Source organism: Acomys minous (genome assembly GCF_964271855.1).
Source record: "Acomys minous genome assembly, chromosome: 12".
In the NCBI taxonomy this organism is placed as follows: domain Eukaryota; kingdom Metazoa; phylum Chordata; class Mammalia; order Rodentia; family Muridae; genus Acomys; species Acomys minous.
Window position 1 is genome coordinate 111610290 of NC_140493.1, and position 26507 is coordinate 111636796.

General features: G+C 51.7%; 1 protein-coding gene across 1 annotated transcript in view; it reads left to right on the forward strand.

Annotated features, from left to right (window-relative positions):
• Nucleotides 1–26507, forward strand: part of RPTOR (regulatory associated protein of MTOR complex 1) — a 303099-nt gene that overhangs the window by 265415 nt on the left and 11177 nt on the right. Inside the window, exons 22-27 of the mRNA XM_084751163.1 lie at nt 3880–3983; nt 4507–4690; nt 5479–5589; nt 20619–20724; nt 23413–23527; nt 24524–24648. Coding sequence (XP_084607289.1) covers nt 3880–3983; nt 4507–4690; nt 5479–5589; nt 20619–20724; nt 23413–23527; nt 24524–24648 — 745 coding nt within the window. The remainder of the gene's footprint in view (nt 1–3879; nt 3984–4506; nt 4691–5478; nt 5590–20618; nt 20725–23412; nt 23528–24523; nt 24649–26507) is intronic.

Below are 26507 nucleotides of genomic sequence, written 5' to 3' on the forward strand. Positions count from 1 at the left end.
GTGTCTGTGTGTATCTGTGTCTGTGTGTGTATCTGTGTGTGTGTTTGTGTGTGTGTGTCTGTCTGTGTGTGTGTGTGTGTGTGTGTGTGTGTGTGTCTGTGTCTGTGTGCGCGAGCGATTCCATGCCATAGCCTTGAGATCAGAGGGCGGGGAGTGGAGTTGGCTCTCCCTTTCCACCGCGCGGGTCCCTCAAGCTGAGTCTTAAATCATTAGTTCTAGCGTCATCCTCCTAAACCTTCGTGTGGACGTTAAGCCGCGGGAGTTCAGTTTATGTTCAAAGCTTGTAAGCAGTCCCAGCCCCTCATCACAGCTCCTGGCACAGAGGCACCTGGTGGCTTACTCTTTGCTGTTGGAGGCACAAGGCAGCCTCCCGACCATGCCATACTTACACAGGCTGCACGACTTAGGACTTACTGAGGACACTTTACCCGGTTGGCTCAGCATCTGGAGCGTATTGGTCATGCCAAGTCAGAACTCAGCTATCGGTGTATATCTTGCAGTGAGTTGGTGTGTCTGCCTTTACAGATACTGTGCTGAATTACTTAACACCATAATCCTGGAGCCTGATACTGAATTTCATGACTGTACGGTCAGTGCTGCAGACACAGCATCTTTTAAGAGCTTCAAGTACCCAGAACAGTAGGGGGCAGCTTTGACATCCCAGGTCTGGCTTTAGGGTTGCAGCTCTGACTGGGAGGGCCCATGCTCTCCACTGTAAAGTACTGTGCCTCCTAACCACCACCTGCCCCCAAAAGCAAGCTAGCACAGTACTCTGTGAGGAAGCCTGAACCCCCAGCAAGAGAACATTTGACCTCTATGTGTGTTCTGCTACAGCGACAGATCCCAGTGTGTACATACCACCAATGGAGATGCACCACAGCCAGGGTTGCAGAGGCTGTGTGTGTGCGTGTGTGTGTGTATGTTTAGAATAAGCACTACTGAAAAATCCAGGAACCTAAACATTATAGAAATTCTTTTTGTATGTGTCATAATTTTAATTTTAAAAGATGCCTCGTTTTCTCCTCTAGGAACTAAAGAGATTATATTTCACTTTATAAAGAAATGAAGCTATTTTGCATTATTTAACTCTGAAGCCAAACTTCCGTTCATAAGACACACAATGGCCTCATTACTGTGGAATGCCCCTAGAATTCTGCATCCAGATGTAGACGTTGCTGCTAGCTATATCTGAGGAGCCTGCACTGCTTCCCAGCCACAGCTCGGTTGCAGGCTTACCCTCCTCCTTCCCAGGAATGTCAGAGCACACAGAGGCAGAAAGAGGGCATAGCAGCTCCATGGAGCCATGTGGCCCCGTCAGCTCTTGCCCTCTGCCCTCTCCTGTACTGAGGATGGAGGAGAACAGAGGTGCAGCTCCAAGCGTGGGTGCTCAGATAGTGGGGTCAGGAGAAATGTAAATGCAAAACAATGTAAGCTCACCTAAGCACAGTGGCACAGCCTCTGCTGCCCCCCCCACACACACAGGATCCACACCTTCAGCAGGATGACCAGGTGAAGGGTTGTTCAGTCACCTAAGCACAGTGGCACAGCCTCTGCTGCCCCCCCCACAGGATCCACACCTTCAACAGGATGACCAGGTGAAGGGTTGTTCAGCCCAAGGAAATGAGGCCTGAGCTTCGCAGAGGTGCATGTTCAGAAGCTCACCACAGGAAAGCTCCATTAGGCTGGGACATGGCTGTCGGTGGAGCGCTTGCCACCATGCATAAAACCATAGGCCCATCCCCAGGACCACACAAAACTAGGAGTGCCAGCCAGCCCATAATGCCAACACTAGGGAAATGGAGGATGGAGGGTCAGAAGGTTAAGGTCATCCTCAGCTAGCTAATGAGTTCAAGGCCAGCCTAAGATGCAAAAAGTAGCTCAAGTAAAAATGTTGTTGTACTAAGCATGTTATAACCTGGCCTCCTAGGAGGGTGTGAGCAGGAGAGTGTGTTGAAGGCAGCCTGAGCCTATCGTAAGGCTGTCTCTCCTTATCACTCGGCTTCCTGGAAGGGTTCCGAGCATGGCACACAGCGAGCCTTGTTGAAGCAGTCTTGGGTAGAAACCGCTCTGCGCTGTCTGACAGGCTACTGCAGCAGGCCAAGCTGGAAACCATGGGCTCCCGTCTCCATCCTTGTGTTCGGGGAGGGGAGAGCCCCCTGGGTTTTTCAGGAACCCACTCTAAAGCTTCTGTGTCCCGTCATCTGCCGTGTTGAGAAGGCACATTTTAAACTCAAGGCCTACACTTAACTCTTTTCCCTTACAGACGTGAGGAAGCATGCGGCTGTCAGGCTAGGGGGCAGGGAAGTGGTGCCTGGAAACTCTTGTGGGGCTTTTTGGGTTTTTTGTTTTGTTTTGTTTGTTTTGTTTTTGTTTGTTTGTTGAAGACAGTTTCTCTGTGTAGCCCTAACTTTCCTGGACTCAATTTGTAGACCAGGCTGGCCTTGAATTCACAGTGATCCTCCTGCCTCTGCCTCTGGAATGCTGGGATTAAAGGCGTGCGCCACCACGCCCAGCTTAGCCTGCAAACTGTAAACGCCAAGCAAACATCTGTGAAACGTGTGCCACCCTTGCTCCACTTGCTACTCCTATTAGGGTGAAGCCGCAGATTGTCTGGGAAAGGGTGCTGTCTGCATAAGGGCTCTGTCAGGGGCCTGTACTGTGGCGGCGTTGTTCCTGATAGTGGGCAGATGATTTAGAAATGTGGGGCCTGGACAGCGACCCGCAGAACAGACCTCTCCCAGGGTCTGTGGGTCTGACCATCTCCCCGGAGCTCTAAACCACAGGTGGCCACTGTCCGCTGGCATCTTCCTAATATCAGGGTTCTCTGAGGAGCCTGCAGAGTCAGCTACAGCTTTGAGGGAGAGACTTATAGCCACCTTGGCACATGAGTGTTGTCGACAGACACAGTCGGCACCCCTGCCAACACTAACCAAAGCACTGGCCTGCATGCAGCACCACAGGCTGATGGGAGACTCCCTGCATAGACGCTCAGACCCTGCACACCTCTGTGAAAGGTGTGCACAGAGCATGCTGGGACCAAACCTGCCCCTGAAATATGGAAACTAAAAACAGCCCAGGTCATGTCTTTCCGTAGATTGTTAAGTCCAGAGTGGCCACCCAGGACTCTGGGTGAAGCCAGCTGCCCCATCAGCAAGCCAGACCTGGCCTCTAGCCTGCCTCACCCCTCTGCTGCCAGCTCGCCCTTTTCCCTAGTCATTGCCTGCCCTGGAAAGGACTGTGTCCATCCTCGTAGTGTGTGAGGATGAAGGGAAAAGTGTGTTGCAAGGACGATGTGCTTTATCTGGTTCTGGGACAGTGTCCAGGACCTGTCACATGCTAAGTCTGTGCCCAGTCACCCAGCTGCACCCAACCCTGTGGTGAGGCTTTAAGACAGGTAGAGCAGCAAGTCAGGAGTGGTTTGTCCTGGGAAGGGGAAGTCCATGTGCTTCCTCTTCCTCTCCTGCCCCCTTGCTTTCATGGGCCCCTGTGAAGAGTGCCCAGCAGCCACAGCTCTGTCTGATGACCTAACATACTAGTCAGACAGTAGCACTGCCTGACCCCAGTACACCTGCCTGAGCCACAGCTGGCAGCTGAGAGCCACCAGGATGGGTGTAGTGCAGAGGACTGGCCCTGGGTGGCCTTGGTGCAGGAGAGGAGTCTTGAGCACCTGGCATCTCAGCTTCTAGGGGTACCGCCAGGGACTCCTCCCTGGGCCAAGCCTCACAGGCTGTCCCAAAGAGCAGCCCCTGTCCTCTGTCACCTTTGGGGGTCCCTCCTAGGGCTCTCACTGGCCTCCCTCGCCATTCCTGTCCTCTGTCACCTTTGGGGATCCCTCCTAGGGCTCTCACTGGCCTCGCCATTCTTCCTTTGCTCTTTTAGGCCACAATGAACGCCCGGCCCCAGCGAATCCTCGACACCTCCTCTCTCACCCAGTCAGCCCCAGCCAGCCCAACCAACAAGGGCATGCACATCCACCAAGTGGGGTAAGTGGCTTGCTGAGCCCCTCCTTTGTGCTGGCCCAGGCGCCACATCACTGCCAGGTCCTTGCTCTCCTTTCCCTTCTCCTCCACTTCTCTACTTCCTCCACCCTCCCTCCCTCCGTTCTCCTTAAGCACACACCACATGCTAACGTCTTTGTGCTGGGTGCCCCTTTCTAGAATCTTCCCTGTCCCAAGAACACTTCATCTGCACATAGCATAACAGGAAAAGTTGAACAGAGCCTGATTTCTGTGGCTTTGGAATTTATTCAGAGGACCTGGGTTCTCTATGTAGGTGAGCTACAGGACAGCCCACTCTGTTACACCAGGAAGCAGTGTGACTGGCCACATCAGCTCAGGTTGTTACCTTGTCCTCACTAACACCTGCCAGGAAACGTCCAGCAAGGACAGTCCTCACTTAGCTTTGGCATGCTTGGGAGAGACATCACCAAGGGAGAGGGCCTGGGATCTCACCTGTGCATAGTGACCCCTCAGTAAAGTGTGCTGTCTGCTCTTCTCCCAACTGCAGCGGCTCCCCACCAGCTTCTAGCACCAGCAGCTGCAGCCTGACCAATGACGTGGCCAAGCAGACTGTCAGCCGTGACCTGCCCTCCAGCCGCCCGGGTACCGCAGGCCCCACGGGAGCACAGTACACTCCTCACTCCCACCAGTTCCCTCGGACACGAAAGATGTTTGACAAAGGCCCTGATCAGGTATGCTGACCAACATGGGCTGTTTTGCAGCCCCTCAGCATCAGAACAGGGTGCTGGGGACTTTGCTTTCCTGACTTTCAACATGGTAGCTTAGTTTGGGATCATTCTGTTCCCGTAACATGGCGCCAGCCCTTGTCTGAGACACAGTGGGCCCCAAGTCAGTGCCCTTGGTCTGCTCTTCCTCGAGGTCGGCTCATCCAGTGGGCCACTCCATGACTCACAAGAAGCACGTGGGGTAAATTTGCTTTTCCCTTCTTAGGTAAATAGCATTCCATCTCCCCTTGATGTGGCTGCTGCTCCTCAGTGTTTGTTCTGAGTGGCTTGTTTGATTATTCTACAAAAGCAGGCGCACACGAGAACATGGTTCAGGAGAGAGAAATATGCTACTGCCCCAGGCTGTGAGAGCCACAGAGATGAGCCCCATCCTGTCACCCTCTGCACAGGAGAGAGGTGTTCAGGGTATCTCTCAGCAGTAGAGGGTGTCATCTGGGAAGAAAGGAGCCACAGCCTGGAGCAGTAACACACACCTGGAATCCCAGTACTCATTACAGAGAAGGACCATCTGCCACAGTGTGGTCCACTGGGCCGTTGTCCTAAGTTAGGCATTCTTTCAAGTATAAGAAGAAGAGGGGCAGCAGGCTCGCGGCCAGGAGCCGAGGCAGGAAGATGAGGACGGCAGGCCAGACTGGGCCACGTAGAGAGACACGTCCTCAAAGACTAAAGTCAGTCCAGGAGCAGCGAGACGAAGGCATGCCCTCCTGACTCGGCTCCTTCTCACACCCCTTAAGACCACAGACGATGCGGACGATGCCGCTGCACACAAAAGCTTCATCTGTGCCACGATGCAGACGGGGTTCTGTGACTGGAGTGCCCGCTACTTCGCCCAGCCGGTCATGAAGGTGAGTCCTGTGTCCTTTGCCACAGCGGAACCTTAGGGGGTGCACCGCCACGGCCTCAGGGCCCCCGCCGGCGGCTGGGGGTCTTCTTTCTGCCTTCTCCTTGCCCATGTGTCCCTGGTGTCGACATTGGTGTCTGATCCTCATTCCTTAGACTCACTAGTGACACTAAGCCCCATCCTGTCCCCATCGTTGGCTCTCTGAGCCCTGTTAGCGCAGCTGGAAGCTGTGATCTGAGCAGGGGGGCAGGGATCTGTGGGGTGCGGCCGAGCTCAGTCACGTTCAGCATCACCTTTGGTTTTTGTGGCTCCTATCGTGCTTTGCTTGCTGTTGGAGGGTGACACCAATTGTTGTCACGGTACAGGCGTCAACACTTAAGGCAGAAGAGCCAAGGCAAAGACCTGCCTGTCTAGAACATGCCAGCATCGCATGTCACCTTGTCCCCACTGGCAGAGTCTAGCGCCCCCATTGAAGGGTGTGCTCAAGTCTGTCCTTGGGCCACGCTTGGTGACTTAGCACTCTGGGACTCTGCAAGACGGTCTCCTGGTCCTGATGGGCACGACTAGAGATTGGTGCCCAAGCTAATGGCCCCAAACTGACTCTGGTCGGTCTGTCTCCGTCTCTATTCGAGGCTGCAGAGATTGGCTGTTGGTTCTTAGGACATCTTCTCCTCCCTGCATATTGACAAGTGAAAATGGAAAACACCAGTTTATCCTTAACTATATGTCTAGCTAGATGCCCAGTAAGTTCTCTGGAAACCATCTGGACTCGCTCACAGCATCCCCTGCTTTCCTCTTCCCATAGTGAAGGCTGGTTTGCCACGCAGCCATTTTTTAGCACCTTCAGCAAGTGATAAAGTTCTGACTTCTTAAGTGCCTTTGCTGAGGGAATGGTGGGGGGGAGGAATCCTTTCCACTTTTTTGAACAAGGGCTGAAGAGGTGGCTCAGCTGTTAAGAGCACTGGCTGCGCCCCCAGGAGACCTGAGTTTGATTCTCACCCTCCAAGTGGTCTCTCTCAACCATCTGTAACTTTGGTTCCAGGAATCCAATGCCTGCTTCTGGCCTCCATGGGCACCAGGCACATATTTGGTGTTCAGTCTTAGATGTAGGCAAAATACCCACGTACAAAAAATTTTTTTTAGTACTTAAATAAGCATTAAAATATAAAATAGCCAAACTTCCACATCTTGGGCCACAATTTCCTTCAAACTAATCATTGCTTTGTTAAGATGCAAAATAATTCAAAAATAATCAAATATAGATGGTCTCTGTGAGTCCTTATAAAAGCAAAAATTGAGATCCACTGAAATGTTAAACAGAGGCTGGCTGGTTAAAAATTCTGAAATGGGCCTGACTGAGCTGAGGGTGTGGCTCAGTGCTGGACAGCTTCCCTCTTGTACTAGAGGCCTCACCTTCTATCCCAGGACCACCAAAAATAAAATAAAATACTAGTGAAGAGAAAGTTATGAAACATTTAATCATATACTATTGAAGCTATTAAAACTTTTTAACAAATTTGAAAGTTAATTACCAGTCAGGTGTAGTGATGTGTATCTGTAATCCCAGCACCCAGGAGGTTGTGACCTCAGGGTCAGGGGTCAGCCACACCATAGTTGAGACCCTATATTAAAACAAAATAGATTTTAAAATTCATAGCATAAGAAAATGCTGATGGCAAAAGCTTTTAGACAAAGAACAAGAGCTGAACAAGCCTCTAAATGACAATAGTTCCATAGGCCATTGGGACCCCAAGTGCTCATGGGAAATCCTAGAAGGAACTCAGTGACCTCAGACACCTTGATGGTGGTGGCACTGAGTGTAACTTTCTTGTATCCGTTTTTGGTACCTGCTCTCTCGATCCAGGCATGAAGGGTAGGGACGTACGGAAATCAGCCTGCACAGTTTCCCAGTGTTGGGCAAGCTGTAGGGACAAGAACAGGCCCATGGCCACCCACTGCACTTACTTCCCAGTGGCCATGTTGTCCTTACTCGGGGAGTGCGCCCTTCCGACTGCTGGGACAACAGTTGAGACAGGAAGGAGGGTACGTGGTCTGGACTTAGGCAGTGAGCTAGAGCTGCCCGATGGTCAAGAGGCGACACTGGGAGCATTCACACTGGGCGCCTCCAGAATCGTCCTCTGGAGCCATGTGGGCCATTGACCGGCAGGAATGGTGACTTCCTAGGACACTAATGACAATCTTTTCTTGAAGGCCTTTCTCTGTTATCCCTGTATGGTTAATGGGAGGAAAGGCACAGGTGACTCCAAATGCATTGCCCTGGGACTTAAAATTGAGCTCTGTGTTCACAAAGCATTGTTTATAGTGTGCACACCACCCCGAGAACAGGGCAGTAGGTGACAGTCCTCAGAGGCTGGTGACACTGGCTGGGCCTGATCCTGACGAAGGGTCAGCTCAGCATAGACTCTTTAGTTTTGTGCAGTACATGGGGGTGTGCTGCCACCACAGGAGTCAGAGGCATGGACCCTGCACAGGCAATGGCCAAGAGGACCCACTTGACATGATTCTCAACCCGTGGGTCTCAGCCCCTTGGGATTGAATAGTGTTTTCATAGGGGTCACATATCAGGTATCCTGTGTGGTAGATATTTACATTGTGACCCATAACAGAAGCAAAATTATAGTGATGAGGTAGCGATGAAAATAATATCGTGGTCGGGGTCACATAGCATGAGGAGCTGCATGAAAGGGTCGCAGCGTCAGGTTGAGAACGACTGCTCACACAGAAACAACCTGCAAGGAACACTTGGCAGAGGAGCAGATGGCTTTCCTGGGACCCTGACTCGCCTGTCTCAACACTCTCATTTGGTTCCAGGCCTCGGTGGCTCCACCATCACGACTGGTGTTCTCTGTGATTGTGGGTGGCAAACTCAGTCTCAGGACTGAGGGACTTGAATAACCTTTAAGTTTCCAGAGGGGGCGGGGCTTGCGTGTCTTATTTGGAAAGGCTTCCCGCTTGTTCCAGGTGGTATAAAGCACTGGATTGTAAAACCATCTCATGGTGTGTTGGCGTAACGCTGCATCAGGACCTGCTGCTGCTGGACTGCCCACAGGCAAACTGGAAGTCCTGAGGACCTCCAGGAGTAAAGAACGTCAGAGTGGGTGAGAAGCTGGAGTAGAGCGCAGAGAGGAAAGAAACAGTCTGTGTGGACCAGTGATTGCCTCGTGGCTGCAACAAAACGCCTAATGGGGGACTCGAGGAAAGACATGAATGTTGGCTCACAGTTCCAGGGTGCGCCCTCAGTGTGCAGCAATCATGGCTGCAGGAACATGAGGCAGGGTCCTTTGTATTCCGTCAGGAAACAGAGAGATAGCTGCTGGCACTCAGCACGCTTTCTCCTTAGTGTCCAGTCCAGGACCCCAGGCATGAGACGGTGCCACCTGGATCTAGGTGGCTCTTCACTCCGTCCAAGTGTGTAGGAGCTGCGGGGAAAGCCCTCTCTCTGTGCCACAGTTCACAACACAGCATTAGTGACAGACTGCTGTGCTCTTAGAGAAAGAAATTACTGAATTAGTTTTGAATAGGAATGTTTTCTTCTCTTAGTTGGCAAATTTCAAAGACTGATTCTGTCCAAAACTTGCCTCGTAAGGGAGTATGGGAAACAAAGGTCCTCAGATGCTGTGAGTGGTAGGGAGTGCCAATCTCCTATACGGAGATCTGCCAGGTGCTGTCAACTAAGTGCTCTTTCCCCTAAACCAGTGGTTCTCCTGTGGAGGGCACCCTTACAGTCCCTGAGCGTGTGCATTTCTATGCCAAAGCTGTGCTGTGTAACACTGTTTGTAATACTCAACAACTGCAAACCAAAACAGAACATTAGTTAAGAATACCCATTAAAACACCACATGCATACACTGGGGGGATCCACACAGCCATTAAATCAGTGCCTTGTGTCTCTATGTGAGGATGCTGTAGGACACTATGTCTCTATGTGAGGATGCTATAGGACACTGTGTCTCTATGTGAGGGTGCTGTAGGACACTGTGTCTCTATGTGAGGATGCTATAGGACACTGTGTCTGTATGTGAGGATGCTATAGGACACTGTGTCTCTATGTGAGCATGCTGTAGGACACTGTGTCTCTATGTGAGGATGCTGTAGGACACTGTGTCTCTATGTGAGGGTGCTATAGGACACTATGTCTCTATGTGAGGATGCTGTAGGACACTGTGTCTCTATGTGAGGGTGCTGTAGGACACTGTGTCTCTATGTGAGGATGCTGTAGGACACTGTGTCTCTATGTGAGGATGCTGTAGGACACTGTGTCTATGTGAGGGTGCTGTAGGACACTGTGTCTCTATGTGAGGATGCTGTAGGACACTGTGTCTCTATGTGAGGATGCTGTAGGACATTGTGTCTCTATGTGAGGATGCTGTAGGACACTGTGTCTCTATGTGAGGATGCTGTAGGACACTGTGTCTCTATGTGAGGATGCTGTAGGACACTGTGTCTATGTGAGGATGCTGTAGGACACTATGTCTCTATGTGAGGATGCTGTAGGACACTATGTCTCTATGTGAGGATGCTGTAGGACACTGTGTCTCTATGTGAGGATGCTGTAGGACACTATGTCTCTATGTGAGGATGCTGTAGGACACTGTGTCTCTATGTGGGGGTGCTGTAGGACACTGTGTCTCTATGTGAGGATGCTGTAGGACACTGTGTCTATGTGAGGGTGCTGTAGGACACTATGTCTCTATGTGAGGATGCTGTAGGACACTGTCTCTATGTGAGGATGCTATAGGACACTGTGTCTCTATGTGAGGATGCTGTAGGACACTATGTCTCTATGTGAGGATGCTGTAGGACACTGTGTCTCTATGTGAGGAAGCTATAGGACACTGTGTCTATGTGAGGATGCTGTAGGACACTGTGTCTCTATGTGAGGGTGCTGTAGGACACTGTGTCTCTATGTGAGGATGCTGTAGGACACTGTGTCTCTATGTGAGGATGCTGTAGGACACTGTGTCTCTATGTGAGGATGCTGTAGGACACTGTGTCTATGTGAGGGTGCTGTAGGACACTGTGTCTCTATGTGAGGATGCTGTAGGACACTGTGTCTCTATGTGAGGGTGCTGTAGGACACTGTGTCTCTATGTGAGGATGCTGTAGGACACTGTGTCTCTATGTGAGGATGCTGTAGGACACTATGTCTCTATGTGAGGATGCTGTAGGACACTGTGTCTATGTGAGGATGCTGTAGGACACTATGTCTCTATGTGAGGATGCTGTAGGACACTGTCTCTATGTGAGGATGCTGTAGGACACTGTGTCTCTATGTGAGGATGCTGTAGGACACTGTCTCTATGTGAGGATGCTGTAGGACACTGTGTCTCTATGTGAGGAAGCTATAGGACACTGTGTCTATGTGAGGATGCTGTAGGACACTATGTCTCTATGTGAGGATGCTGTAGGACACTGTGTCTCTATGTGAGGATGCTGTAGGACACTGTGTCTCTATGTGTGGGTGCTGTAGGACACTGTGTCTCTATGTGAGGGTGCTGTAGGACACTGTGTCTCTATGTGAGGATGCTGTAGGACACTATGTCTCTATGTGAGGATGCTGTAGGACACTATGTCTCTATGTGAGGATGCTGTAGGACACTGTGTGTCTATGTGAGGATGCTGTAGGACAGGATGGCATGACAGGCCACAAAATGGTCATCCAGACTCTACATCTGGAGACTGGCCAGCAAGCCGAATGGCCAGGAGCTGAGAAAGAACTGAGTCAGGTTTTGATTTGTTTTGTTTGTTTGTTTGTTTGTTTGTTTTGAGACAAGATTTCTCTGTGTAGCCTTAGCTGTCCTGGATTTGTTTTGTAGACCAGACTAGCCTCAAACTCACAGAGATACATCTGCCCCTGCCTCCTGAGTGCTTGCACCAGGATTACAGGCTTGCACCACCACACCTATCTCTGAGTCAGGTTTTATGATATGTTTATCTGGGTTTTGACTTTTTTATTTCTTTTTAGAAAGAATAGTTACTTGTTTTATAATTTAAACCAATTAAAATATTATTTTAATAAGAGAAAGCGCTCTAAGAGTCAGTCACTCTCATGGCTCCATGAGCAGTAGGCACCAGCATGTCAGAGTACAGCCTTTCTCCTTGACCCAGGCCTTACAGGTACTCGCTGGCTCGGGCACTGTGCAGCTCCGCCCTTGGGTAAATCTGCGCGTCCATGAAGCTGGCTGAGAGCACATTATTCCATATTACCAAGTCAGAGTGGAGGTCATGAGCTAAATGACATGTGCGCGCAGCTTCATGTTGATTCTGCTGCTTTTGCGGCAGTGCTATAGGGCTGCTCCTCCAAGATTTATGAGTTCCCAGTCTGTGTGGAACAGGAAGCTCTAAGCTGGTTCCACTCTAACCCCCAGAAGTCAGAAATGACACGGGATGGAGTCCTCACTGGTCCTGAACCTTCAGAGGGAGGTGCCGAACTGCAAGGAAGTGGAGCCTGTACTGTTCACCTCTATCAGAAAGGATTGGACTCGCCAGGAGAACTCTCCAGAGGCTTAGTAGAGCGTGCTCGTTCCTCAGGGCCTCTCTGAGCAGGCTCCTCTGTGCTGTATATGTAGATGTTGTGCCATGGCCCTGTAAGACATAGTAGAAAGACCATCCTCAGTAATGTGAGCCTCGCAGAGAAGACTGTGACCATCTGTGACCAAGACACCAGTTCCCACGCTTTCTCAAAGGATATACATCACAAACCCCTCGTGCAAAGGGAGCAAGGGCTGCTATCTCCACGCTCTGGAAAGACCTGCTCAGCTCAGAAGAGTGAAAGACAACACCTCATTCCCAGAGCCACCAGAGAAGCCACTGACCCTGATTCTTCAGAAGGGAGAGGGAGCAGTCACCACACAATCCACAGCTCTGCAGCACAGAGGCCTTCCTGACCACTGCCAGGTCAGCTGCTGCCAGCAGGCTCAGCCTCTGACCTCCAGCGGAGATGCAAGAACATAGAGACGGGCTGCGCAGTGCCCACGAGGAGAGCGCAAAGTAACCCGGGAGCCGCTCAGCTCCCTACACATCAGCCATGAGAGAACAGAGCTGTGTACCTTGGCCTCTGCTATTCTGCACATGAAGTGTGGAATTCATTTAAAACCATAAAAAGCCCAAAATTGTCAGGCAAGCGCTGTCAGGAGACAGCCAGTCATCCACAGGGCTCACCTCTGAGCAACCAGATGTTAGAACAAACAGAAGCAGGATGTGCAGTAACTGACAAAGCAATAAATACAGAGCAGGGCACCGCAGCTCATCCTGTAAGTCCCAGCAGGTGGGAGGCAGATGGAGGGAGATTGTCAGGAGTCTGAGGCCAGCCCTGGCCAGTTCCAGAACACCCTGGCTACAGAGTTAAGCCCTATATGTAAACTTTTACAATTTAAACCAACAAAAATGTGATTTTAATTAGAAAAAGAACTCTAAAAGTTAGTAAATTTCCATGGCACTGTGAACAGTAGTTTATAAAAAAAAAAAAGTAATTCATATTTTTAAAAACCAATAAATTAAAATACAAGGACTAATGAGAAAAATGGAAAATACACATAAAGAGACAAGGAATTTCAACCATATTGGAAACTAAGAAAGTCAAAAGAGGGCCAGTGAGCCGGCTCAGCAGGTGAGAGTGCTGGCCACTCACCTGGCAACCTGAGTGTGCCCCTCAAGCCCCCCCGTGGTTGAGCTAGAGAACTAACTTCCACAGTTGGCCTCCAGCTTCTGTTGTGTGTTCACCCTGATGCAAATGCGTGCATCACACACACCACACACATAAAATAGGTTCTTAAAAACTTAGATTGCTAGGTACTGTTGGCACACTCCTTTAATCCCTGCACTCAGGAGGAAGAGGCACGTGGCTCTCTGTGAGTTCAAGGCCAACCCAGTCTACTTAATGAGACCCTGTTTGAACAGACAACAACAAGCTCACGTGTCAGTGCACTGGAAACCCTGCTGTTCAGACGGCTGTGCCCCTCAGAGCTGCACTCCCAGCTATCTCTCCTTGAACACTGACAAGGTGGACACCGAATGCCTATGCTATGTGAGCAACAAGACAAAAGAATAAAGAAACAAGGCGGCTCTCACTTGTGCTCAAGACTTAAATGCCTGTGCTGATCTGGACATGCCCAGCATCCCTCCTGTGGCCACAAACACCGCTCAGAAAGAGACAGGCCTTTACCCTGCAAGCTGGCCTGTTCTCTTGATTACAGACAGACGCCCTGAGTCCTCTTAGCTGTTAAAGGAAATAGGCTTTGCCTCTCTCAGTCACTCACAAAAGCTTTGTAGTTAAAACATTGCATATACCCAAGGAAGCTCCTGAATAGTTTGACCAGGTGCTGCCATTTGGCTCTGTTAGTGTGTAGCCTCCCTGCAGGCTCATGCACCGAGAGCCTTGGTTCCCAGCTAGAGGCACTAATTTGGGACTTGGTAAAAGCTTCTAAGTTGGAGCCTCTGGGGCACACCCTGGGAAGATGCACCTCATCTCCATCCCCTGCTCCACCGCGTGCTTCCTGCCATGACGCCCTGCCTCACTGCAGCCCCAGAAGCGATGGGCTGAAACCTCTGACACCTCCTGTGTACTCGGGCCAGCGTCCACCTCCCAAGTGTCAGGGTTGCAGCCATGGCCACCATTCCTGGTTTCCCCTTTTCTTTTGCGCTGTGTATGTCAGGGTTCATGGCCACTGAAGTCTGACAAAGCTCGAAGGAAGAAGGGTCAAGTGTGGTACAGAAACAGCTGTAGACTCTCTGCATCACGCTGTGTAAAGACAGCGTTGGTCTGATACCAGCTGCATTGCAGGGGAACAAACCGCAGTCCGGTGGCCCCAAAGTCCTTGGCACAATATTGAGGAGGAAAAGTGCACTCACGCGCTGCTGAGCACAGGGCCACCCGTGCCAAGGTGCCTCAGCAGTAAAGCCAGTCTCCTGAGTGAACACAGAAGAGTGAAGGAAGACACGTGCACAGCTGTCTTCATGGCTGCAGAGAAAGCATCTGACAGAGCCCAGCAGCCATTTGTGACTTAAAGCCACAAATTCCTTTTCCTTGTGCAGGACACCGACAGAACCCTGTGTTACATCATTCTTGTCAGCAAAAGATGTCAAACAGCACAAGGTGAGGACGTGTGGCCTACCAGAGGCCCTGGACCTGTGCACATCAAAGCAAAGGAAGCGATGCATGCTGTAGGGCAGGGGAGAAAGTCCACGCCTACAGAATGCTGCTAGGGTGAGCTGAGTTCAGGAGGCTTGCCAGATGAGAGGTGTGCTACAGAGTCACCTGCATCTCTAAGGAGCAACTAGAAATTGAAATGTGACATCAGTGGCATTTGCAGTGACACTACAAAACAGAAATGCCTTGGTATAAATAAAAAATTGCTGAAAATTATAATGCTATAAAATAAATGGGAGAGGCCTTGTTCATACATGGGCAGGCTCAGTGGCATACAGGTGCTGGGCCAAACTAAGTGGCCACTGAATGTAGTTCTGACCAAAGTCCAAGGACAACTGCTTTGGCAAAAGTTGATCAACTTAAAATATGGAGAAAAGCAATGAAACTTCAAAAAATAAAGAAATTATGCAATAGAACAAAGCTACAGGGCTCACACTGTCCTATTTCAAGACAGTCAAGTTAATAGTCAAGATGCGTGTGGCCCTGAGCATGGCTAGAGCACACAGGTCAGCAGGGTAGCAGAGAGAACTGGAGATGGCGCCTCACAGGCGCAGGCCATTGGTTTTCAGCGAAGGTATGAAAGCAGTCTAATCAGAAGAGGCATTTCAAAGAAACAGCCTTATCCCCACCTCAGGCCTTACCAGCAAGTAACACAGAGTAAATTGTGGCCTGTGTGTGAAACCCGAAAGTGGAAACGTTGTGTTAGGTGGAGCTTTTAGTGAGATACAGAAAGCACGAACCGTCCAAGAGAACAAAATGATGATTGGACTCCATCAAATAGACACTCAGCTCACATGACCACACTCCGCTACACAGGACGCACAGAGCCCTGTTGTCTTAGCTCAGATTTTCTTGCTGTGGTGAGCACTGTGGCTAAAACAACTTGGACAGGAAAGGGTTTATCCTTTTGTTTTGGGTTTGATTTTTTTTTTTTTTTTTTTTTTTTTGAGACAGGGTTTCTCTGTTTAGCCTTGGCTGTCCTGGAACTCAGAGATCCACCTGCCTCTGCCTCCCAAGTGCTGGAGGAAAGGGCTTATTCAACTTAAACTTATGCCAAAGGAAGTCAGGACAGGAACTCAAGCAGGGCAGGAACCTGGAGGCAAGAGCTGATGCAGAGGCCATGGAGGGGCGCTGCTCACTGGCTTGCTCCTCGTGGCTTGCTCAGCCTGCTTTCTTTTTTTTTTAAGATTTAATTATTTATTATTATGCATACAGTGCTCTGCCTGCAGGTACACCTGTAGGCCAGAAGAGGGCATCAGATCACATTATAGGTGGTTGTGATCCACCATGTGGTTGCTGGGAATTGAACTCAGGACCTCTGGAAGAGCAGCCAGTGCTCTTAACCTCTGAGCCATCTCTCCAGCCCTCAGCCTGCTTTCTTATGGAGCCCAGGACCACCAGCCCAGGAATAGCCCCACTCACAGTGGACTAGGTGGCCCTGCCCCCGCCCCACTCAATCACTAATTAAGAAAATGCCCAACAGTCTTGTCTAAAGCCAATCTTATGAAGACATGTTCTCAGTTGCGGCTCCCTCCTCTCAGGTGACTTTGTCTGAGACCAAACCAGCTGAGATAAAACCAGCCAGTGCACCCTGGTTCTGTGAGTAAAGACACTTTGCTACCAAGCCAGGTCCTACCAGGTCCTACCTGGTTGAAAGAGACCACTTCCGCCAATTCCTTTTTTTTTTAATATTTTTTATTTATTTAATTTTAATTTATGTGTGTTGTGTGAAGGTGTCAGATCATGGAGTTACAGACAGTTGCGAGCTGCCATGTGGGTGCTGGGAATTGAACCTGGGTCCTTTGGAAGAGCAGGCAGGGCTCTTAACCACTGAGCCATCTCTCCAGCCCTTCAGCCAATTCTTGAAAGTTGTCCTCTGACTTCCTCATGTACGCCATAGCATGTGAACCCACATACACACACACACTAAGATAAATAAATGTTTAAAAAATAAGAGTCGCCTTTCAGAGCTGGAGAGATGGCTCAGAGGCTAAGAGCACTGACTGCTCTTCCAGAGGTCCTGAGTTCAATTCCCAGCAATCACATGGTGACTCACAACCAGCCATGATGAGATCTGACACCCCCTTCTGCCCTGCAGGTATACAGGCAGACAGAGCACTGTAACATAATAATAAATAAATACATCTTTTCTTTTTTTTTTTTTTTTTTTTTTTTTTTTTTTGGTTTTTCGAGACAGGGTCTCTCTGTGTAGCCTTGGCTGTCCTGGACTCACTTTGTAGACCAGGCTGGCCTCGAACTCACAGTGATCCACCTGCCTCTGCCTCCCGAGTGCTGGGACTAAAGGCGTGCACCACCACGCCCGGCTAAATACATCTTTTTTAAAAAATAAAAAAAGAATTGCCTTTCATTAAGAAAATAAAGTCAAGCTGGGCGGTGGTGGCACACACCTTTAGTCCCAGCACTCGGGAGGCAAAGGCAGGCAGATCTCTGTGAGTTCAAGGCCAGACTGGTCTACAAAGTGAGTTCAGGACAACCAAGGATACACAGAGAAACCCTGTCTTGTTTTTTGTTTTTTGTTTTTTGTTTTTTTTTTTTTGGTTTTTCGAGACAGGGTCTCTCTGTAGCCTTGGCTGTCCTGGACTCACTTTGTCGACCAGGCTGGCCTCGAACTCACAGTGATCCGCCCGCCTCTGCCTCCCGAGTGCTGGGATTAAAGGCATGCGCCACCACGCCCGGCTTGAAACCCTGTCTTAAAAAAACAAAAAAAGGAAAAAAAAAGAAAAAGAAAAAGAAAATGAAGTCAGGCAGGTGTGGTAGCCACACCTTTATCCCAGCACTATGAAGTAGAGGCAGGCAGATCTCAAGTCCCAAGGCAGCCGAGACTACATAGTGAAACCTTGTCTCAAAAAACAGAAAGGGAAGGAGAGAAAGCTAAGAAATTTTCAGTTACCATTTTTAAAGGTAACTGAAAAAGATCGTGTATTAGTTCTACATGAGGAACTTCCAAAATCTGTAAGAAGAAAGGCAGCAACGCCGCGCGGGCAGAGCCGTTCGTACAGGTGCTTCATAAGAGGAACGTAGCTGGCAGAGGAGCGCGCAAGGAGATCCTCAGCAGTCAGGGCGGCACCCGTGAGTCGTGGGCTTCGTCACCCACGTTTCACATTACAGGATCTGAAAACTGTCCTGTTCCAAGTGCTACAGAGGACAGGAGCCTGTGAACACTCAAGCTGGGTATCACAGTGCAGCGTCTTGCAGCTGTTTTCACAACAGGATGTTTGGTTGCGTCCTGTAAGCAGATGAAACATGACAGACACCCCAGGGCTGCCTTGCTCCTGGCAGTCTACCTAGCGAGGCCCCCACGTGGCAGTCTGTGTGTTCACAGTAACGAGAAGTGTCATAGTCGGCTGTGCCAAGCGGAAGGTTCTGTGTGGTCTGCGGATAAGCCTGTCCAGAACAGACAGGAGCATGGGGTCAGAAGACCGGTTAGTGCTTTGTCCGCCAGCGCCCGAGGCCGAAGGGCAGACTGGACAAGGAGACGAGACACATAAACGTGTTGGGGGGTACTAAACTTGACTAATCCCAAAACCGTGCCTAAAGAGGGTGAAGTGGCCGCATGTCAGTCAGACCAACCCGACTGTAGAGAGGATGCTTTCCCCACTAGTGCTGAGTGTTGTCAGAGGGTACAACTGCGTACAGACCTGAGCTCTGATCAGCACTGCAGAGACCGTCACCTGCCTGCTTGCCCACCGCGCGAGAGAGAAGTTAGTGAGCGGGGCAGTAATGACAGGGACAGAGTCCCTGTCCTCACCGCACAGGGAGGGCTTGCTCTTTCTAGTCTAGTTCTGGGAGCAGGGTTTCCACCGTCCCTTGGGGTCTCCCCACCTTTGCCTTTGCCCAGGCCCCTTCCAATCTTGACAGCCACACTTCTTGACAACTCCTTGATCCTTACTGATTCCCAAGGCACCAAATATCAGACATAGCCCCAAGGTCCAGACTCCACACGAGGCCTGCACACATGATGTGTCTTGCTGCCCTGTGTTGAGCTCCAAGCACTTTGTGACCAGAAAGGGGCTGGGCCTTGGCTTTCAGCTCCCTCTCTCAGCTGCCTGTGCCTCCCTAGGAGGCTTCAGCTGTGATTGGTCTTTCTGAGAAGCCAGGAGGGACAGAATTGGCATATCACATCCTAATTGGGTGGCACTGTTAAACAGCCTGCATCCCTCTAGGAACTCTGCTCAGAGAGGACCCCAGAAGCTAGGCCTGGGTGCTTGCTTACCAGAGGGGCTGTTGCTCAGAGCAGAGATAAATGAATGAGAAAGAAAGAGGGAGGGGAATACACCACCACAAGAAGGGGGGAGGGGCCGAGTGGTGGTGGCGGCTCACGCCTTTAATCCCAGCACTCCAGAGACAGAGGCAGGTGAATTGCTGTGAGTTCAAGGCCAGCCTGGTCTACAAAGTGAGCCCAGGACAGCCAAGGCAACACAGGGAAACCCTGTCTTGAAAAACCAAAAAAAGAAGGGCTGATGGTCTGTTGGCCAGGCTCATCTGGTCCCTCCATCCTGAGAGCTGGTCACCTCCAGTGGCATCAGCCTGTGCCTTCTCACAGTGCACTCCCTGCCTCCCCTCACTGTACCTTCTGTGCTTTCTGCTGCCTGTTCATCCTGGGAGCCTGGTTCCAGGGCTGCCTACCACAAGTATAGCAGGTCGGCGAGAGAATTCTCACTTCTATGTACCAGGTGAAAGAGGCAGCCCCGCCCCTCGCCCTCGTGAGGCAGTCTAGGGCCTGGACTCTGTCAACCAGCAACAGCTCAAGTGCCAGACTGTCTGACACCCTCCAGGCTTCCATGTCTGTGCCTGTGCCTCCCCCAGTGTGTCTCTTCTAGGCCTTGCTTGGCTCTGTTTTGTTGTCTTTGGAGCCCTGGTCTGGAATCCGCCCTGGGTCCATCCCCACGTGTGCAGCAGCGGCTCAGCTGCCTTCGAGAGCCGCTCCAGGACCCGGAATCCCACTCCTGCAGGCCCCTCTCCCTGCTCCAAGCACCGTTTAGACCTCTCCTTTTAATCTGTTCCCAGAGAAGCTGGGTTTCATCAAAGCGCCTCTTTCTTTCTGCACACTTGGGTCTGTTGGTCTCCATCGTTGGTCGTTTGTCATTCTTTTCTAATAAACTCTGCATCATCATGAAATGAACCTCATGGATCTGAATCCACATTTGCTGCTGGGGGACTGTTTCTAGACCAGTAGCCATTTACAGAGATGTGGTGCTGTCTCCCCCGTGCCCAGGTCATGTGTCCTCCTTGGCTGCTGATTTTGTTGTTGTTGTGTGTATTTCTTTGCAGTTATTGAGAAGAAAAAGAGAGGTGCATAAGCAATAAAACACTGGAAAAGAACCACAGTCCTGTCTGGGGTCCTCTTCCTGGTGCTGTTTTTCTCAGGAAGCAACTGACCCCTCTGTCTGTGTCTCAGCTGGAAGGAAGGAGGCTCCTGTTTTGTTCATTGATTGCCTCATTGTATGGGGAGTTTAAAACTAACTCTCGGCTTGCCAGCAGAGACTTCAGGAAAAGAAGGAAATACCCCTGTTCACAAGCAAGCACAGCTGTCAGCTAGCACGTCGCCTCTGCGTGGCTGGAGGCCTCTCCCCTGCTGGGGACTCTCAGGCCCTCCCCCTGCAGGCCCATCTTCTCCCATCAGTGCGCTTCAGCCAGGGCTCAGGCTTGACCCAGACCTCCCATGCAGTGTAGCCCCAGCTGGCCTGGAGCTCACCATATAGACCACATTAGCCATGAACTCGGGGTGCCCCACCTGCCTCAGCCCCACACATGCTGGACTCGTGGGTGGGTGCCACCATACCCAGCTCAGAAGTGAGCGTCTGGGGTTGCTGAGCCTGACCCAGTGTTTTCTGTCCTTACAGATCCCTGAGGAGCATGACCTGGAGAGTCAGATCCGCAAGGAGCGGGAGTGGCGCTTCCTAAGGAACACGCGGGTCAGAAAGCAAGCGCAGCAGGTCATCCAGAAGGGTGAGCGCACAGCGGCACCACCCAGGGGACTAGGCCTGTAGAGACAGCTGGAGCAGGGAGGGATGACACTGGGGAAGAGGAGGCCACCTCAAGGGGAGTTCTCCTCAAGGACATTCCTGCCCTGGGGTCTCAACAGAAGCAAGTCCACACTAGCTGGTGGCCTTCAAAGCAGCACTCCTGTTATTCTGCATTTCCAGGCCCTGGGAACCCACATCTCACCAACCCCAGGCTGTCCTTTCCCTGGCTTTGCTCACCTTGTCCACTTTGCCCTTGAAGTGGCCACTGGCTCCATTCCTCCCAGCCCTGACAGCCACACACTCACCTGACCTTACCAGACGTGGAAGCCACATTTGCCTCCTTACGTGTTTCTGCTTCCAGCCTCATGGGGGCAGTGTTAGCGATCAGCCGAGGACAGGGTGTGTGCTGCTGTGAGAGGCTCAAGAGCAAGCTCCTGACAGCACATTGCATCCTTGTGCCCCCCAGGCCAGGAGGCCATGCAGGGAACAGCACCTTCCCACATCCAACAAGAATGAGGGCCAGCCTACCTCACCCTAAGACCAGGGCCCTTCACCTCCTCTCCCCACCACCCAGGGCGCAGCCCCACAGCTCTGGTGATTGCATGAGAATGAAAGGTGGGCGCCATTTCCTGGCGACATAGAGGTAGCTATGGCTAAGGGTCAGTGTGGTCAGTCTCTGGCCTTCTCCCCTGTTCCACAACCCAGTTTTGACCACACCTCCCTATCCTCTGAAATTAATCCTTAGAAAATACTGACCAGTTACTTGTTAAATTAAGGCCAAGGCCTCAGAAGACAGACTGTCTCTACCACTAAAACAGAGGGCCAGGCCTGCCTCACTGAGCACCTGCACTCCCTGCACAACCCTGCTGGTGTCCCCTGGACCTGTGCAGCAGGCCCCTGGGTGCCTGTGGTGCTGCCGCAGGCGTTGCTCCTGCTGTGGAATCAGACTGCCTGCTTCTAGGTGCTGGCATCTCATAGCTCAGTGTGCAGCCCAGGAACTACTACTCAGGGTGTGCAGCTGGCTGGCAAGCCCCCGTCCACAGCACCCCCTCTGCACTCTCCTAGACAGCGAAGTCTCCTTAGGCCCCCAGGCTTCTAAAGAATGACACCTGAGGTTGACCACACACACACACACACATACACACACACACACACACACACACACACACTCACTCACTCACTCACTGAGAAACCTGGGATTACACAAAAGTGAAGTTAGTGAGTGGCCTGGACGCCCATCAGGTAAGACAGAGATGGGTAGGTGCAGCCAGTGCCTTCCTCCATCCTCCAGGTTCAGTGTCTAGAGTCAGTGCAGGTTTGCATTGTTTGACAGCCAAGGACATGCTGGGGAAGGTGTCAGTAAGAGAGGTGGGCAATGACGCCTGTGCAGTACAGGTCCCGCCCCAGGAGGCGGGGACTAGGAAAGGCCAGTTGGCATTCTGCAAGTCCCTAATTATCACTGGCTTCCTCTAAGGCCTGGTGACCAGGCTGACCACCACACACTGCTGTGTGCATAACTGCAGAATGTATAGGTCAGCTGCTAGAGAATTTCATCCAGTGCTCAGAACGGTGCCACCCTCCTGGGGTCCTCAGCAGCAACAACAAATATAACTAAGAATGAGGGTGCCCCGGCCATAACCCTGTGCTGCTGCAAACCAAGGCGCAGCACACCTGGCTACCGTTTCCCCAGTGCTGTCACTGTGGAGCCCCAGCACACCTGGCTACCATTTCCCCGGTGCTGTCACCGTGGAGCCCCTTGTGTAGCATGGACACAGATGGAGGAAGGAGGCCAGCTCGGAGCTGGTATCTGCCAGCACAAAACCCACCACTCTCCACGGGATCACATGTGGGCCTCCTGGCTAGATCAGAAAGCTTTCCACAGAGCCGGGTGTGGTGGCGCACGCCTTTAATCCCAGCACTCGGGAGGCAGAGGCAGGCGGATCGCTGTGAGTTCGAGGCCAGCCTGGTCTACAAAGCGAGTCCAGGACAGCCAAGGCTAACACAGAGAGACCCTGTCTCAAAAAAAAAAGAAAAGAAAAGAAAAGAAAAAGAAAAGAAAGCTTTCCACTCTACGCTCAAGAGCTGTCTTCACTGGCCACAGAGATGTGTGGTCCCTGAGGCAGCCCGGACACACACAGGTCCATGCCAGGGTCTGGGGCCAAGGCAGAAGGTGCTGTCCTCCCTCCTCCCTGCTGCAGCTGTGAAGTGATGTGCCCACGGTGGGCATCACTGCCCACATGCCGCGGTGCAGCAGCTGGACGCTGCATCCTTAGCTGCCTTCTGGGTCTCCTTAGCGAGTTCTTGCAGAGCCAGGAGGGGCCATGCTTTTGGTTTTGCCTAGCTGCTTCCCAGACTCAAGGCCCTAGAACCTCAACTGGTTGCAGCCACACCCCCCTTCACCCTGAAGTCCTCAGCACTGTCTTCAGACTCAGGGAAGCGCCTCGCCTCAGAACATTACTACTTTCAATATAAGAAGTGCTGATCAAAGGCATGTCAGTCTCTGCCCAGAGCTGTGAGACGGAGCCAAACAAAGGCATGAGCCCCGGAGCTGTGCACGCACTGGCTAAAGCTACCTCTTTTCCTCAGCATGTGCTTTCCCCTTCTTCAGCTCCACTAAAGGCAATGTCAGTGTTGCTGTAGATGAAAGGCTAGCCCCTATTATCTCTCACAGGCATCACCAGACTGGATGACCAGATATTCCTGAACAGGAACCCCGGCGTCCCCTCCGTGGTCAAGTTCCACCCCTTTACACCGTGCATAGCTGTCGCTGACAAGGACAGCATCTGGTAGGCATGGCTCCGGTTCACCCTGATGTCTTCTCTTAGAAGGCCCACCCTTCCTGGACCTCACCTGGCCAGATCCATTACTAAAGAATAGGCCAGAGAGTTTGTTCCTTGCCTGTTCTGCAGAAGCAAGAGCCCCTGAGACGCTGGAGTTTCGGGTTGTTTTGTTTCACTTTATGTGCACTGGTGTTTTGCTTGCGTGTGTGTCTGTGTGAAGATGTCAGAACCCCACTGGGCCATCTTTCCACCCCGAGAGAATGGGGTTTGATTTATACTGGGCTCTACCCTGGTACAATGAGGAAGCTGCCCCATGCTCACAGGTTCATAGTAATGCCTACAGACCTCCCTCTCCTCCTCCTCCTTGTTCTTCTATAAGTTGTGGTAAACTGTGTGTAAGAGGAAACTGGTGCCAGTGTCTGAATACTGTGAAGGATGCCCCACCACCTCCTCCAGAGCAGTCTCTCCCATACTAACGCTGTACAGTAGACACCAATTGATCCCTTCCCTCAGGGCCATGAGCCCCAGCATCTTTTGTCTCTGAACGTGACGCCTGAGCTACCTCCTGAGAGTGGAGCCGTACGGCATTTGTCCTTTTGTGAATGGCTTCCTTCTCTCACTTCATGGTTTGCTCATACTGCCGCACACATCACCATTCCGTCCCCCTCAGGCCCTGATGACGTTCTGCTGTAAGTTCTCCCACACTGTGTTTGGCTGCTCAGGGTACTTGGGGTGTTCTGTGAATGCTGGCATAGGCACATCTATCACCTCAGGTCCCCGCTTTCAGTGCCTTGTGGAATGTACCAGAGGTGGAGTGTGAGTCAGCCTCTCCCCAGGGGCCACGCGGGAACCCTCCCACCAGCTGTACACAGGGCCCCTCACTCACTGCCCAGTGCCTGCTCTGCTCTGAGGTAACCACCCCGTGGGCATGCAGCAGCATCCCACTGGGGGCTGGCTGTGTTTCCCTAGTGACTGTCTTTCTGTCACCTCTTATCCTCCAAGCTTTTGGGACTGGGAGAAAGGAGAGAAGCTGGACTATTTCCACAACGGCAACCCTCGGTACACCAGGGTCACCGCCATGGAGTACCTGAACGGGCAGGACTGCTCCTTGCTGCTGACAGCCACAGGTGAGGAGGACGGGCGTGGCCCCGGGCTGGGGCACGTGGCTCTCCCATCTGCCCCTTTCCTCACAGGTCCACATCATTCTAAAGTGTGAGTTGAGGAGGAACAGGGCTTGAAGACAAGGCAGGATGTTGGTCAGGCCTCCCTGGACCTCCCACAACCTGGGATGCCATGTCAGCCGCTGCCCTCCGAAGCTTCACGGTGGACCCGTGGGAGCTCCAGATGATACATGGGAGCAGGGGAGGGCACTGTCGGTCACCACAGGCCCATGCTGCCGCAACCTTCGGCACCACCAGCTCCCCTCCTCCCACGGCCTCACAGGCTCCTAGACCAGGTCCATCCACCTTTTGCAGGCCAGCGTCCTTCTTCCTGAAATGGCTTCACTCAGTTTTCTTGTTTTGTTGTGTTTAATTTTTCGTCTGAAATGTCTTAATGTCATGCTTGTTTCTGAACAGCAGCCTCCAGGTCTCTTTCCCTAGGTTGGCAGTTGGTTTGTTTTTGTTGTTGCTTTGTGTTGTATCCCTGTGTTTAAGACGAGGTCTCGTGTAGCCTCGCCCAGCCTCGAGCTCACTAACTAGCCAAGGCTGACCTTGAACTCTGATCCTCTTTGCCTCTTATCTCCCAAATTATGGAATTACAGCTGAGTGTTACCCTACCTCATGTTCTATAGTGCTGTTAGCTGAACCCAGGGCTTCATGCTTACAAGGCAGGCACTCTACCAACTGAGCTACATCCCAGGGACAGCTGCTCTGGATCAGGCATAGTTTGGTGGTACAGAGCTTGCCTGGTATCACAGAGCCTGTGTTGTTTCCCCAGCACCACACAAACTACACTGCCGGCCTCCTGCTATGGGAAGGCTTGTCAGCTGGAGAAGGGGTGCAAGGCTAAGGAGGCGCCCTGAGACTAGCAATAATCTGCAGGCCTGGAGCACACGTTAGGGCGATGGCTCTCTGTTCACACTCGGAAGGGGTTAGTCCAGCCAGCTGACAGTCCAGCCCCAAGTGGTACGGCTGGTACCCAGAGGCAGGACTCAAGTCCCATAGCCCAGGACACAGCAAGCTGCCACATCCACGTGCACAGGTTGGGGAAGGACATGAGGGGTGCTGGCCAGGAGTGCCAGAGGCTGGCGGGTCACAACCTGAGTTGTGCTTGTCCAAGTCAACCAGTGTTCCAGAGCCAGGAGACCCTGGTGGGATTTGCGGTCACTGGAAGGGTCACTTGATGCTAGAGTACATGGCTCGTGTGTATTGGGGGCATTGAGACCAGCGAATGCTGAGCCGCCTGGAGTCTGGGTTTTTATGGCCTTTCAGAGGCTCTCTTGTCCTTGCAAACTTTTTAGTGTCTGCTTTTGATTGATGTGGGCTGCCTGCACCCCAGGACACTGCCAGCTACACCCAGGTGCTCAGTGTCAGCGTCTGCACATCCTGGTACAGGACGTTGAGCAGGAGTGCCTCCATCTTGTTCTAATGTTCACTGAACTGACAGAATGCCCCATCTCCTTTTTAAGTGAAGACATATGGCCCCAAAAGACATATATGGCAGTGCCACCTCAGGACCAAAGCCAGTCCTGTGACCCATGGCATTAGCACTATCCAGGAGTGACCTATGCTCTGTGAAGGTGGGGACCCCTGAGGCACAGCTAAGGCTAGAAGAGAGGTCAGGGTCAGATTGAGAGTCTCAAGGCACCGAGTGGGAGGAAGTGGAGAGGAGGAAAGAGAAGAGAAAAGGCTGGTGGTGGGGGGTGAGGCATCAAAGTGGCTGGAGTCACCCTCCCAAGGCCAAGGCTATAGAATGGCCCAACTCCAGGGATAAGGCCCATCCCTCTTCCTAAGCCTCGGAAAGTGAAGAGGATAGGTCTCGTGTG